General features: G+C 34.3%; 1 protein-coding gene across 3 annotated transcripts in view; it reads right to left on the reverse strand.

Annotated features, from left to right (window-relative positions):
• Positions 1-16,738, reverse strand: part of CNTN6 (contactin 6) — a 256,106-nt gene that overhangs the window by 61,051 nt on the left and 178,317 nt on the right. For all 3 annotated transcript variants that reach the window (XM_010970580.3, XM_074344451.1, XM_074344452.1), the window contains 4 exons: positions 8,841-9,025; positions 5,053-5,189; positions 3,361-3,490; positions 937-1,087 (listed from right to left, as the gene is read on the reverse strand). In XM_010970580.3, the coding sequence (XP_010968882.1) occupies positions 937-1,087; positions 3,361-3,490; positions 5,053-5,189; positions 8,841-9,025 (603 nt within the window). The remainder of the gene's footprint in view (positions 1-936; positions 1,088-3,360; positions 3,491-5,052; positions 5,190-8,840; positions 9,026-16,738) is intronic.

The raw sequence follows: 16,738 nt of genomic DNA on the forward strand, positions 1-16,738 counted from the left end.
ACCTTCCACCAGAACAACCATTGTTTGAACTCAGTGATGACTGTCTCATTTAGGTGTAAAACTCACTCTCCAGTCCTTCACTGTCATCCAGGATTGACAGATTGCCATTTTTTCATCACACTTTTGTTGTCTTTTCTTTCATTTGGCCTGTCTGTTACCTGCCTGATAGGTGTGTGAGTTCATGACACATATGATTCTGAAGAAGTGCTCACTGAACCATTTTCATATCTTCAGCACATAGCTAATTCATAATAGTACCCCCACTGTATATCTGATCACACAGTAACATACATGGGTCATTAAAATAGAGTGGCAACTGTAGTCTTGTCAGCTCTGGGTATACAGGGTTTTACAGCCCAATGGAATGAAATGTATTGCAAGTAGAGAAAAACACCTGTTTTGCTCTGTCAGTAATCCCCTAGAAAGCATGCCAGTGCGACTCCAGGATTTCTCAGCCACATCCATAATCAAAGGAAACCTCTCTTCTTCCTCTACAGGAATCTCTCTACATTTTTTAATGGGGTGAATTCATTTTTTCATAGGGTGAACACGTGTGTGACTATTTAAAAACCGCAATAACAGGTGTGTGAGTATGAGTGTCCCTCTCCTTTGTGTAATGCTTCTCACTAATTTCTCAGCAGGCTGGTTCAGAAAAAAGGCTTCAAGCTGAATATAGAAAAGAGGTCTTAAAGGATTTTAAAAAATATATCTGTTACAAGTACATGCACTGAAAATACTGCAAATTACAAACAGCTCTTAGCCTTATAAGATCCTTCTATTTTTAGCCATCATAGGAAAATGTTTGGTATCTCTGGATATGCAGTTTTAAGTTTACTATAAGGGAGGGAATTTTGGAAAACCTAGTAAACTCTAAAAATTTGGAAGATACTGTATTACAAAATTTTTCAAAATGTTAAAACAGAAGAGACTTTTTACCTTTTGCTTTGTCTCAGGCTCTCCATTCCTCTTTTCCAGGAAATAGTAGCCCTAGGGAAAGCATTCGGTTTGCATTCAATAGCAATATCTCCACCAACTTGAACAACTGAATTTTTTTTAATAGGATTTTTGGAGAAATCAGGAGCTGAAGCTAAAAACAAAATTACAAAATTGTTAAATGACTCAATTAACATGCAGTAACTCGAGAAGTAATGTGGTATACTAGATAGAGTCTAATATCTGTAACCAAAACTCTTATAAGCTACTTTGCTCAAGGAATTGCCAGGCTAGGTATGGACTTGGCATTTTGGAATCACTCTTTCCATTTGTAAAATGAAAGTAACAATAGATATTATCTTAGAAAATTAGTGTAGGGATTAAATGAGGTAATAATCAATAAAGAAGGATAGCTCAGTGCCTGGCACAAAGTATGTGCTCAATAAACATTATTTTTGTTTTGGTGCTAGTTTTTGCAATAACAAGCAAAAAGCAAGCAGGTGTGAGGGAAGAAGTAAATTATATTAAAAAAAGTCAAATTCTTGATAACATTTATAATAAAGAGGGTGAAGATAGCTCTGTAAGAGACAGAAGATGGAATTTTAACCTTGATTAGGGAAATCAGTAATCTATCCTAACCAAGGTAATGAGCCTAAACATGAATATACATATGACAATGAAATACTTCTGAAATAAATCAGAAATACTGTATTATTACTTCAGATTTCATCAGGCATTCCTTTAACTAGCAAAATGGAAATAGTCTGCCTTCTGTTGAAGCAGGCAAGCTGAATAGAAACTTAAAAAAAAAAAACTGAGTAGAAACTTAAAAAAAAAAATCTTTGTCAGTTTCAACTTTGTCCTCACTAAATAAATGTTGAACAAATATCAGTTCATGAGGGTGATAAGTTATTAGACTGTCTGAGGTGCATCCAAGTCTCTCCAGCTCCATGCATGTGGGAACCAGTAGGTCCAGTTCCCATTCCTAGGCTTAAGTCTATGTGAACTGAAATTCTTTCAGATATTCTATGCTCACTTGCTTCTGGGCATTTCAGGTATAGCTTCTGTGCCCTTTCACTGACCTGTGCATGCTTTTTCTTCTGTTCTCAGCTTGAAGAGAATGTCTTTAATCTAGGTTATGTTCAACTCACTATGAGGTCTGGTAACACTTTCTCAATTCTTGGCCATAATCATGATATTTTAAAGTTTAGCTTTTTTTTTTTTTTTTTTTTTAACCTCTGTGGAACTACAGGTTCTATGAAGGTGAAGGTCACTTTAGTATGTTTTTTTTTAACATTTTTTATTGATTTATAATCATTTTACAATGTTGTATCAAATTCCAGTGTTCACAATTTTTCAGTCATTCATGGACATATACACACTAATTGTCACATTTTTTTCTGTGTGAGTTATCATAACATTTTGTGTATATTTCCCTGTGCTATACAGTGTAATCTTGTTTATCTATTCTACAATTTTGAAATCCCAGTCTATCCCTTCCCACCCTCCACCCCTCTCACTTAAGTGTTGATTATTATGTTTTAGGTGCTTAGTACCTAATAAATATTCAATAAATAGTAGTGATTGAATGAATAAACAAATGAATCAATGTCTGTCACCCATAAGCACATGAATCTTTGTCTTTTTGCTCGGTTCTTCCTATCATCTCTGGTCTTCGTACCACTAAGAAAACCTTAGAATTAAAGATATCAATTAATCATTTATGGTGACAGACACCGCTGGTTGGTTGTCCCAGAATATCATCCTAAAGCTGCTTCTGTCTCAACATTTTCCAACAGAGGCTTGTTTCCCCAGCTGCCTTGAGGTCTGGGTGATCACATGGCAGATTTCTAGCCAATGACCTAAAAGGGTAATTTTGCTTTTCTGTTGAAAGGGATAGATATGATCAATTCTGTCTCCTCCCTCTTCTGCTTTGAGTATGGACTTGATTTCTGTAGCTACAGCAGTCATTTTGGAACCAGGGGGTGACAAGTGTGAGGGAAAAGTTTAAAGAATAACATCAAGTCACGGTTCTGTTGCTTAGCCATCCCCCTTGAAGTTCTTGAGATAAAATAGATTCCTCTCTAAATCACTATAAATTGAGACTTTCTTTTTTTTTTATGTTTTTGTTTACAGCTGAAAACATTCCTAGTGGATACGTTTTAAATTGTATCCAAAACTTTATACTGGGATCAACTTTATAGTAGCCTCTTCTGGTTTCAGTGCTCCTAATAGTGGGCTCCGCCAGTGCACTGCCCAAGCAGAATAATAATTCTCACCTTCCAAGTTTTAGCAGCTAATTTAGACATTTCTCATTATTTCAAGGAAAAGCAATCTCTTAATTTACAGGAAAATTGGATTCATATTACATATAATCATAGCTTGCTAAAATGTCATTTTGAATTGGGTTATAAATGAATGACTTACCTAATACTTTCAATTCTGCATTTGCATAAATTATCTGATATTTGTTTTCTGCAGTACATTGGTAGATACCAGAATCTGACACATTCAGCATAGTTATGATAAGTGTCCCATTTTCTATTTGAATTCTTTCCTAATAAAAGAAAAGTCATGTAAAGATGCTAGTGTGTTAATATAGGCATTCTCTTAACCAGAATACATCATTAAACATTTTTGCATATCTGTGTGTTAATGATATTTTGGTGTATGAGAACTGTTGCTTGTAAAGATGAGCTTAATATACTTCAAGATCCTGAGCAGCTTTCTGAAGTTTAAAAAAAAAAAGGAAATATTCTTTTTATAATTTTACTAGTTAATGTATTTTGTGTTATCCCATTTCTTTGAAAATTTGCATTCTCTGTGAGAATATATGTTACCTTTCTGTTATATGGTATACAAAATAATTTGGAACACTACTATTCCAATTTTCCAGAAAACATAGTTGATAATAATGTTAGACATAGATATAATGATTAGAAAATTTCCTGGCTTTCTATCACAAGGTCTCAAAAAGACTTAAAATGTGATGACTTGATAATTCTTTAATTGAATAATAAGTTGGAAGAGCTAAATTCTTCTTTTCTGCAGCATACTATATACTTAAACAGCCAAAATCTGTTACAGAGTCCCATTTTGGGTATAGAAGTACAATTCTGAGCATATATAATGAAATAGTTTAATAGTGCAAATACAATTTTAAATATTTCAGGGTACCTATTACCATCCTCTAAAGATAATAAAAGAAGTCTGGAGGAAACAGGGACTGTAATATGCAAAAGGCATGCAGGAATTAAATTGCAATAAAGCCGAAGCAAAGAATAGCATTCTATTCAGCTTCTAAACAACAGATGTTCTTTGTGTCTCTGCCTGTACCTATAAGTGCAAAGTAAAGTGGAGAATTAACACAATTTTTTGGATAATTTTATGGAAAAAGTGACTTTGTCTTATTTTCCGTATACTCTAGAATAAAGTGTGCTTTAGCTTAAAAAATGTGGATAACTGCCTCAGTTTTCCACTTTCCTAGGTTTAGAGACAGTCGTTAGTTTTCATAAAAGCAAGATACTGGGTAATGATTAAGAGCTTGAGTACAGGAATCAGACAGATTATGTTTAGAATACTAATTCTAATATTTACTAGCTGCTGCATGACCTTGGACAAATTACTTAACCTCTCTGAAACCAATTGTCTTAATCTATGTAAATAGAATATTCATATCTCTCTCATGAAATTGTCAGGAGGATACAGTAAGATAATGCATAGAAAAAATATTTAACACAAGGCCTGACTCATATGAGAGTTCAGTGGATGCTGATGGTGATGCTGATGGTGATGATGATGATGATGGTGATGATGACGACGATAATGATGGTAGTGGTGGTGGTGATGATGATGACATCTGAAAGTGGATCAGTCACTGACTAATGTGTGATCTTATACAAATTGTCTTCTCTATCTCTATCCTTAGTTTTCTCATCTGAAAAGTTAGGATAATGTTAGTGGCCACTTTGTTTAAGGACTAAATAAATTAGTGTAGGTAAAGATTATACCTCATTTCCTGGCACCTACTGGACACTGCAAAAACCTTAGCTATTGCGGTCAGTAACACAGCTTCCCTAGCAGAGCAGGTGAATGTTCAACATCAGCATAGTTGCTTACCTCTGGATTGAGGCGTTCACCATTCTTTAACCACATGTACCAAGGGTTAGGCTTTCCACTAGCTTTGCATTCCCAAAACAAGCTGTCATAGATTGACAGGTATGTATTGTGGATTTTTTGTTCCCATTCTGGAGGGGCTGTTTCAAACAGAGATAAGAGCAAACTATTTGGCAAGTGAGTTAACCAAGACATTATGCTACGTTCCGAGGACTGTAAGATATCAGAAGGACAAGGTTCACTGTGTCCACTAGTACTGTATACATGTGATTTGAGGGAAGGGAAATGCAGGACTCCTAATGTGGAGCAACAGAAATCCTGGTGTAAATATCAATGGGCCTTTGGCTTTAGATAGATGTTTGCCATTTGTTGTTTTGCTGCACCTATATAACCACTTGGGAGTTGGGGGAACAAGGCCAGAAAATAATTCCATGCTAAATATTAGTACATAGATCACGTTAGAAAATAGGTGTCAAGTATGAACCCCCTATGGGCAAAAGGCCATTCATTATATTTGAATTGAACTAATGAAAATAATTGTATCTATATCCAATATAATTACAATCCAACAGTTTGAAGCATAAATCAATATCAACTTTATCACGTTTTAGTAGAATTATAATCCAGTTTTTTTCCCCCTAGATAAAATTCTTGAAAGGGAATAAGGACTTTTAGTGTTCTATATAGGTTAAGCACCTAACTCTAATCCTGGAAATGCATTTTTCAAAACCTTATTTTCTAATCTGAAAAAGTTTTATGCAGTACTGAAGCAAAAAGTAACTGGTATAAGTGGTGTTAAAATATTATTTAGGTATAAGGTAGTATTAGCCTTACTATCATTCATCGAAACAGGTAGGGCATAAATTCAATGTTTTAAAAATAATATTCCTTCTAAACTTCCTGGGTTAGCCATTTAATTCCTCTCCTTTATTTAGGTTTATTCTAGATAGGCTGGTGTGGATGCATCTTTCTTTAGAATCTCAGCCCATTACAAGCTAGATGCTTCACATGTGTAATTGCACATAATTCTTCCAACCTTTTGGAGAGGATTTTTTTGCACAGGTGTTAGGTTAACTGCTTAAGAAGACATAGTTAGAAAATAGGGAAGCTTAAATTTGAACCCTGAAAGCAGAGCCTAAGTCAAGGGTTTGTGTTTGGGTTGTTTGTTTAGGAATGCTGGCCCAGTATAAGGTGTCAGGAAAAGGGAGAGTTAACAGAAGTCGACAGGGAAGGAAAATGGCAATGCAAGGTTGAGTTACTGAGTTGACCACCAATATGGACCATTATTACTCCATCCACTGTGAGTGTCTAAGAAGTCTCTATAACTACTTATCCAAGGAAAGGAAGAGGAAGTGTTTATTCACTGGTTCTTGTCCACAGTCATTCAGGGGCAGTAGAGGCATTCACTATTAGCACATAAAGGTTGTGTGTGCTCAAGTGCTTGATTAAGTTCTTGAAGGGGCCAAAAGACTAGAGCATGAAACAAGATTGCCTTAATGTGGTACCTGAGACAAGACTCTCAGGATATACCTGCAAAGCACAGTAATGAACTGGTCACTACAGCAGTGGTTGGAGCAAGAAGTGTTACTGAGAGTCTTTGAAATAGTGTACAAGTGTGTCTGACTTGCAGGATTCTTCCATTGTAGTATCTGTTTCCACAAAGATAGAAGGTCCTTCAGGGAGGTAGTCATTGAAAAGAAGGGATCATGATGCTCCACTGGTGAAAACTAACCCTAGAATTACATCTCCTGTGGAAATCAGGGCAACCTCCAGTTATAGAATATGCTTTTCTCAGCCTTGGGGGATAAGTCAAGGCAACACGTAGAAGCACTGGGCGTACTGATGAAATTGAGTCATGTTTCTATTTATTATTAACATATTTTATAATTTGTAGATAATTATTTAGAAGTTGTCCTAATATATGTTTGACCTGGGAGAAGAAATGCATACTCATAAAAATCACATACCTTAAAGGAGTTTGAGATATATATGGTTTGTTGCTTAATGCAGTAAGTATAATGTTAAACCATATTTATGTATTTAATGTGTACATTCTTTGGATGCTTAGGATTCTGAAGAACAAAGTTTTAAATTTTTTGATTGTGTAGGAACCAACTATATGAAGAAAAAAAGGTTAGGATTTCTGCTATATGGGCTTGAGTTTTAGATTTTTCCCCCCTATCTTTGGCTATATAACTCACTTAACTCCTCTGAATGAGTTCCATTTTCTATAATGAAAATAATACTTTATAAACTTACTTTGGAGGTTTTAAAGATGCAAAACAGAGGGATAGGGTTCTGAATTATAACACAGCAACAAATGAGACTGAGATTCTTCTCTTCAAGTTTTCAAATATTATTCAACTCTCAAATAATTGAGTCAATTTTCTGCTCCTTTGGGAACACATTGACAACTAAATTAATAGGTGACCAAGAAACATAATTTTGTCTTATTGACCAATTGTCCATTATTTCCCCACAAAGACCATTTTGAGTCATTAGAAGGATAATTTGATTGTGACAAGATGTCATGTGAATGGACTTAGATCACTATGTTGAAGAGCTGTGGTAGACTGGAAAGAGTATATTTTTCAGATGTTTCAAGGTTTTCATCTTGGATCTGACAAACATTATCTGTGAGTTCTTGTTCAACTCATCAAAAGTTACTTACCTATAATATTGCTTATAAAAGTCATATGAATTAATATTTATAAAATCTATGTAAGCTAACAGTTGCTTTATCAATGTGAGAGAAAGTACTTTATTATTGATTTTCAGTTTATAGGTACTTCCATTTTCTGATTTATCTTTTGGCTATATATTTGTCTAATAGAAATTTAAAACTAGCCAAAGCCTGTAGTGTCTTGGTGCCACTAAAAAACTCCCAGTTGCATCCTTACTATTTTTATTTACAAAGGATGCTAAATTCCAGATATTCTTTCAAAAGAATATGTATATAAACTCAATCAGCAGTCTTTCAAGGTAATTACAATACCTTAGACTTTTCTAGCTATCAAAATATTTTTTCCTCCAATTACTTTATCATTGATTATAATGTAAGCATGTCACATATAAACATATCACATGAAAAATGACTTTTGGCCATGTATAAATACAGTTTTAAAAAGTCCCCTATTACAGATGTAATAAATTTAGCAAAGGAGTTAAGACTATTTTAAAAGCACTGACCATTTGGATATTGTGAGGTGTATTTTATGGTTTATTTCATGCAAAAAAAAAAAAAAAAGGAACTGTCATGCAAGTGTGTCTTTTTGGCCTGGATGAAAGAAGACATAAAGGCAATTTTTAGAAAATGTTTGCTTTTATCATTTCTCTTCATGAAAGATTCTGGTAATTGAGGCAAATGTATTTTTTAAGGGAAGTGATTACTTTTCTCTTACCTACATATGCGTAGACAAATATGGGAAATATAAACACATACTAAAAACTACCATTTAGCATTCTATTTCTCCTGTCATTTTCTCCTTCTGTTTTACAAAATCTATTTGGTATTATAATTAAGATTGTCATAGGCAGTTTCTGAACGTTTTAAGGGAAATATACTGAATTTCTTGCTACTTTGTGTTACAAACTTTTATGGGTTTTGTGTGACACTGCTGATATTTTCAAGGCAATTATAATAAACAAGAGCATACATAGGCTATACTGAAAAAGCCGTATTTAAAAAATGGTCTCTCTCCTATGCTACTTTTCCACGACATACTTTCACTATCTACAGTGAACTATATTACCAAATATTTCAGATACTTTTTGAAATTCTCTTAGCTCACCATAGAAAATGAGTTGACCCTTTGCAAGATTTCGTCCTCGAAGGTTGCCTGCAATGCACTCATAGAAGCCTTCGTCTTCCTGTTGAAAGTTCGGGATTTCAAGGATAGCTTGGGATTTGCTGTACTTGACTTTCCCTGGCAACGGGCTTCCATCCAACCTCCTCCAACTAATATCAGGGACTGGACTAAACAGTTATACCTCATTAGAATAGAAGATGGTTTAGTCTTTATGACAGCAGGATAAAATAAGAATGTCCTTAAGCATAACTCTCAAGAAAAAAATTCAATCTTTTATATTATGACTAGTTTTCAGATCATGCAGTCTTTCGCCATTCACTCATCCATCGATTTTTAACACTTCATTAACTGCCTGCCACGTACAAGTCACAGTACTCTGATCAGGGAAAAAATTGATGTCTAAACTAAGCATGTTGTCTGCCCTTATGTTCCGTACAGACTAGTGGGGAAACACACAATAAATACATAATAATAAACAAATATATCTGCACATTGTAGTAACTGAAACAAAGGAAATATGGTCTAGTAGAGACAGTAACAAGATTATATCAATTTAAATATGTTGGTCAGGAAATTCTTTGCAAGGATATGACATTTAAGAGGAGGCAAGCTCTCTATATTTATAGATACTGAGATAAAAATACATATCCCTCTATAGCTAAATTAGTACTATTGAGTAACTGAAGACACGTGATGGGTGAGCTAGATTATCAAAGGGTATCAGTACTATATAACAGGTCCACATGAAGTGGGAGTATAGAATCTATCAACCTCAAAAGAATGTACTCGTTTATACCCAATCTTTCAAAACAATGACATACAACTTTACATTGTACTCTTTCTTGTCAAAAAGAATTTGTAAAGAATTACTTTATTTATATGAATTTAGATTAATATCTTAAATTTAGTATCTTTAGTCTAATATAATTATCTTTTAAAAGAACATAAATACGTTTTATAATGTATGAATCTCAGTGTCAAACAATGGGGATAAATTTAGAAATTCATGGTGAGGAAGGCCTCACTTTTACAAGTAGAATATAGATAAATGTGAGCTATAAATAAAGTTTCAACCAGAAAACATTCCCTAATAAACTAATCATTTGTAAAATTAATCAGTTATCTATTTTACATTAACATCTTAATTTTCTTACTGTCAAGTAGTTGTTCATTCCCTTATAGATTTTCAGCTACTTTAAATAGTTCTAATCATATTTCACATTAATAACAATACTAATAATAAAAAATCATTTGGAAAGCCAAATTATTAACTTTTTATAAGATGCAGAATTTGTTAAGTCCACAAAAGTAATATGGGAGAAGCATCTGATCACATACAAAGAGGTTGACAAATAAAGATCTGTAGGGTCTGAGTGTAAACAACTGCAGAAGATTGGTGGTGATGACTCAGAAGAGGCTTCAAATAAAGCAAGAAACTTGATGAAGCCCTAGGAATTTTTATTGGCAAACAATGATGGTCCTCCTGTGCAAATCAAAGATACACACAGTGTAAGAATCATGCATGTGCTCATTTCTCAGAAAACATACTCCACAATCAGTGTTTGATTCCTCTGTTTTTCTGAGAATTGGCATATTGTTACAGATACAACTTGAATTTTGTCAAATACAAAATCATTATTATGATAACTTTTGGGTTTGTCCTTTTAAAAAAGCCTTACCACTTTAGGTTGACATTTTAGTAAAGTGGCAGTCTTGCCAACAATTAACCTTAGATAACTGGTTTTCTTAATCATTCATTTTATGAAACACCAAACTAAAATAAAGTTCTACAAGAAAACATACTCATATAGAAAGATTTTCACCAAGTCTGGGGCAGGATTATCCAAATTTTAAAAATGCATGTGTTGCATATGTGAACATGAAAATTTAGTATCTATGGATTGTGAAGATATGAAGTTTTTATTTTCCTTTTTCTTCTTATTTCTGTTTTCCTTTATTCTCCTACAATGAGCATGCCTTTCTCATGTCATAGAAAAATTCTAAGAAAATTTATTTGCAGAGAGAAAAATAGAGGCTCTGATAATTGTCTGAATCCATGATCCTTTGTTAACTTTTTGTGACAGTGTGTCTCTGAGGTTTATGACAAATACATGCAAAGTATTCAACTAAGAATTTTTTAACCTAAAACATTCAGACAAAAAAAAATTGGTAATGACTGAGTATTTTCCCATTGTTATATTATTCTTTATTTTTAACTATGAAGACAGAAGTTAATTTTTAACCTAACTAAATATATAAATCTCTAAACCAACATTGAACAGTTTGATATTTAATCATAATAACTATAATAATGTCACAGCAAATATATATGGTTTATTAACCACATACTGTGTGCCAAGCGCTATGTATGTGTATAACATGCACATATAATTTCATTTTCTTCTTCTTTAATGTGGCACAGCTAGGATTTAGTTCCAGGTTTTCTTTGCCTCAGAATCTATGTGCTTACAAAGCAATAAAGAATCCACAGCTGTTGTAAAATCATCCTCTGATAGCTTTGGCATTTGTGGTTTTACAAAAGTGAATTTCCATTTTTAAGTGCCCCAATTAAGTGGGGGGCAAAAAGAACAAGTCCCACCAGTCCCATCTATTTTGACTTTCCCTTCCAGAAGAACTCAGTGATGACAATTAAGTCTCTCTGGGAAAACACCTTTCCCTGGACTGGAGAAAACAGCACATCCTATATAGATACACCTTTCCAACAGGAGCAGTGTAGCAGGAAGAAGTGTCAGTGCTCCACCCACGTCCCTTAGGATCCTTTATCCACTCCAAATCCTGACGTGCTTTCACTTTCAACACTTACTACATGCATCTTTTTGCTGTCAACTACCCTCAAGGTGCTGTAGCTAACTTTTTGTTCACACAGAAAAGGAATTAAGAGCAGTTAGGAATTACATGCTCCCGGGGGCAGCTCTTAACCAATAACTGACTCAAGGCTGAGGTATAAATACTGCAGCTCCCCTGTCCCTGATGGTGGAATACCTCTAGGTGTGACCTGCACTCCCTCCAGAATATCCCTGTAAGAGTAAGGAAAATGTATCTTCTGTGAAATTTTCTTGATACTGTACTCTGCTTGGCTACTCTTTTCTTCCTGTCCCACTTTTCTATTCTCCTGTGAGTTCTTTGTAAGAACTCTTGTAAAAAGTCACTTAAGTATATATATATATATATATCCTTTCAAGATCTAATTCTTGGAAAACCAATTTATTAGAATCCTCAATATGCTTTAATCATGTTCTACTTAAATTACAGTACCAACTGTAGGGAATCTTTAAATACTTCTCCATGTGGTACTTCTATATAGCCGTTTGATATACATGAAAAGGTATTCTGTGGAATTGAACATTAATGGTATGTAAGACCAAAAACTGAGCAGTAGAATCCTTGTGAAAAACCATGGCTGTGAAACGTATTTTGAGAATGGTGCTCCGTAGGGTCAAAATTACATTCGAAGGCAAGAAATGTAAAAGAAACACGAGGAACAGAGACAGGTAAGTTTCTCACTTAAAGAACCTCCTCTAGATGCTTGTTTTTTTCTTACCTCAGTTATGTTTGGAGTGGTAAGTCTTTTCTCATAAACCACTCAACTGTGGGGAAGGTTGTAAGATTCAGTGTACTGGCTTCTAACATAAGAGCTTTCAATTCTGAAGAAGGATGTAAGGATTAGAGTCTAGTATTCTCAATCTGCAGTGAACACATTTTTGGTTTTTTTGTCTGCTTTTTTGATTTTTCCTTAGGAAATCTAGTGCCTCCTATTTTTAGTCCATCTGATTTGAATTGGGAGGACTATTCCATTGGCTACAGGAGAAAGTACAAGGTTCAGGTCTCACTTTTAGAAGCTGGTGCATCATGACCACCAAGGTTGATCAACTCTGAGAGCTAAGAGAACACAATCAGAGACAACTAGACTCAATTCTGGGACTACTTTTGGAAGAGCTATTAAAAACAGGATCTTTTGTCACTAGGGTTTCCTCAGACAGTGGGATATAAACTTAGAGCTTCTAGACAACAATTTCCCACCAAATGGAGAAAGTATCTTTGAAAGCCAGAAAGGAAAGAAACTTGGAATTCTTTACACGCCTGGATCAAGTCATGCCTGATCCAAAAACCAGAAAGTCCCTTTGAACATTTCTGTTTGTCAGTACAGCCTTTTTTTGGCTTAGGCTTGTTTCAGTAATTTTCCTGTTGCTTTCATCCAAAAAAGACTTGACAAATAGAGTCTGAATGTCTGGGTTCAGATGCTAGCTAGGTTATTTTCTATGTGTGTGATTGAATTATATGATATGGTAGATTCTTCAGGATATTTTATTTTATACTCTAGATATTTTAGAATTATCAGAGCAACTAAACTACCCAAAAATAGTCAATTGAACATTTAAATTTTTTACTTAAAAGTCTTATCAGGTGCATTTTGTGGCTACATTTCATGTTAACAGAATTTCTAATGAGAGAAAAATCAAGCAGTTCTATAAGATTTCACAGTTACTAATTAAATGCTGAGTTTTTTTCAGATTTATTATGTTCCTGCTAAATATGAATGTCATGAACCTCTTGATTACCACTGGTAATGTGAGAAATAGAGTCAGGAAGAATAAATGTAAAACATAGATTACATAAAAATGCACATATCTGGAAACTGCTTATGAAGACATTAAATAAACTGCTTTAGATTTCACACCCTCTCTTTTCTGAAGTCATCCCAAATGGACAGTGGGTGGAAAGAACTAAAATCAACAAAAGATGAAATTATTTTAGTAGTGAGCTTTAGTTTTTAAATGCAAGTTAATTTTTCCAAGATATACCATTGTATCTAAATAATAATGGTAATAATAATAATAATAACAAAGCTATTATAATAGAATGCTACTTACACAATACAGGGTAGGGTGCAGTCCTTACATTTATCAGGTATAATTTGTTGTATTTTTATAATGAATTTTCTCATTTATAAAAAAGGGATCCATACTAGTACATAATTCATAGGATTGTAGTGAAGATTAAATGATGTAATCCATTTCATGTGTTTAACACACTGTCTAGCACACAATAAACAGTATGTTTTCTGTGTTAATGACAAGTTAAAAAATTAAAATCATTATGTTATTGTTATCATTTCAAAAGCAAGAATTCTAGCTTATAATTACTTGTTTTTGATTTTTCTTTAAGGACTCCATATGACTAGGCATTTGACATAAATTGATTTATGAATCATTTGTAAACTAAAATCAGATGTCCACTCTGTGAATGAAATGGGTACACAAGCACGCACATATGTTTCTAGAAACAAATTTCCTGATTCTCACTGTTTAATATACTGGCTGCTAAGGAGATAATTGCCTCTGATCATAGCAGTCATGTTCATCTCCTCATCACAAGAGCAGGGATCTCTCAGGTGAGACACGACCTGATTTGCTGCGAAATACTTTTTTTCCCAACCTGACTAATCATCTAGGACCATTGTGGTAAGGAGGAAAGGAATTAGACAACATTCTCCAAAGAGGAAAAAAAACAGTGCTTTGTAAGAAAGCTGAGCACTTATTTATGAATATTAATAACCATTAATTGAGTGCTTACTATGTACCAGTCTTATGACAGATGGCTTCCATATGTCATCTGAGTTAAATACTCAGGTGGCAGCTGCTAAGAATCCTCAATCACCTTTTTGGAATGGTACTCATGTTTTGACAGGTAATTTTCTGCTAAGTTATTACCTGCCAGTTCTCCTCCATTTAGAATTCCAGTATAGGCTAATTTATTGTGATCCACCTACCAGTTCTTTGAGTTGCCACCCATTCAAGTTATTAGCACTAGTAGATACCTCCTTCTGTGGCTTCAGCATTCTTTGGTGATCTACCTGTTTGTTCACATTGATCATACTAGTTTAGTGATGCAGTATTTTCTGGCAGTTCATTTTGATTTAAATAAGTGGTCTATTTAAAATGCAAAGTTAATATATTAACATATGAAGAATGCTATGGAGCAAGGGGGATCTTTGAGGGGTCATTAGAATGGAGATGATTATTAAATCACTTGAAACTGTGCCATTACATAGGTTAAGTCAAAATAAATGATGCTATCTTCATCCTAACTACAGAGATCAGCCAGTTATGGCGACATTTCCCTTTCATCCTTTCAGCTCCATTTCCTCCCCACTTCATCTTTTTTTTTTTAATCTTCACAAATACAGTGTCAAAATTGAGCTTAAATAAGGAAGACCAATTTGAAGCAATTCTCTCATCCAAAGTTTCCTCAGACCATAGATGAGACATTCATGAACCTTGTATTTCAAAAAGAGCTTTGCAAAAGCCTTTTCTTATTTTGCTTCTATATTTGCCTGAAATGTGGGTCCTCAACAGGTGTAAAATAATACTAGGTCGTAAAAGCAGAACTTTTTTCCTTTTCTTTCTTTCTTTCCTTCCTTCCTTCTTTCCTTCCCCCTCTCTGGTTTTGTGCTTCTTAAATAAGCATTGCCATAAGTAAGGACTTTTATTCCATCCTTTCCTGTCATTGTGCTTTTATGGAGTGAGCATCCTATTAATTTTATCTGGAGACAGAATGCATTTGTTAACCATCTGGCCTAGTTCAACCTGAATTGAAAGTTAAAGTCCTTCACACACTTGTAGGAACTGTGCTTCAATTCTATACTTTTAGCCCATAAATAGAATTTTTATTACTTGTGCTATTGGAGGAAGCTTATATTTCTCCCCTGGATTTCTTAAGCCTCTTTATCCACAGCTTAAATCCAGGCCACACCAAGTTTTTAACTCGAAACTGGTACAGAGAACCACTTTCCTAAGATGCTTATATTTGGGATTATTCTTAACTTGAACCTCATTTCAGAAAATCCTGTCGGTGGCCATTTTTCATCAGAGAGGGAATCAGAATAACAAAACCAACAAAGAGTGTCTTTTTTAAATTTTCAGACTGTTCAGCTAGCTACTCTCATTTCCTCAACTTGAAATATTCATACAAAGAGCTTGGTATATAAGATTGTCCTATGGGGCTACACTATGGATAAATTCATGAGTTCTGTAGGAAAGCAATCTCACTGTTATAGAAAAAGGAAAAAAAAATTTTTCTGAGTGATCTAAATGTAGTCAGGATCCTGTCCTACTGGTCATTGTCTATATCAGGTTTCCCTTGGGGGAAAAAATGTTACCGTGTGCGTGTATTACTCTGGTATTTGACACTACAGTTACTGTAGCCAATTGAAAAGCCACAAATAGTTCGGTCATATAGCAGTGATAGCAGAATGGTACTTGCATGTAGAGTAAAAGGACACAGACAAGCTGTTTGTAACTGAGTGCAAATTACCTAACATCTGTGAGTCTCAGCTTTCTCTTTATAACTAGAGATAACAATGGGTGCATACAGGGCTTCTTGAAAGGATCAAATGAGAGCATGTCATGAGAATAGTTCCAGAAATATAAACTTTGAACCAATAATACAGCTTACTAAATTGTCTTGTTACCACGATCGTCACATAGGGACAGGAATGTTCTGTTTTCCAAAGCTTCCCTAAGAATTTTATTGCCATTTTCTACTCCATAATATAGACACTAGTTTGCACATGAAACATAAACTGGAGCCCATCATTTCAAGGTGTGCTAGAGCTGAAAATGGCACCATATTTAGCAGTTAATTAACAGCTTCTTCATAATGTTTTATCAATACATAATAATAGCCCTAGATAAATATCTCACCAATCATGTGAGTGCTCTATTGCTCTACAGTAGAGAGAATGATAATTTGGTCGTTAGGTTCTTGAGGCCCATAATCCTTCAGAATTATATTCAGAAGTATAATTCCTTCAGAATTATAGTGCTTGACCTTAGCTTATCTCATAATCATGAACTTCC

This window comes from Camelus bactrianus, chromosome 17 (assembly GCF_048773025.1).
Source record: "Camelus bactrianus isolate YW-2024 breed Bactrian camel chromosome 17, ASM4877302v1, whole genome shotgun sequence".
NCBI lineage: Eukaryota > Metazoa > Chordata > Mammalia > Artiodactyla > Camelidae > Camelus > Camelus bactrianus.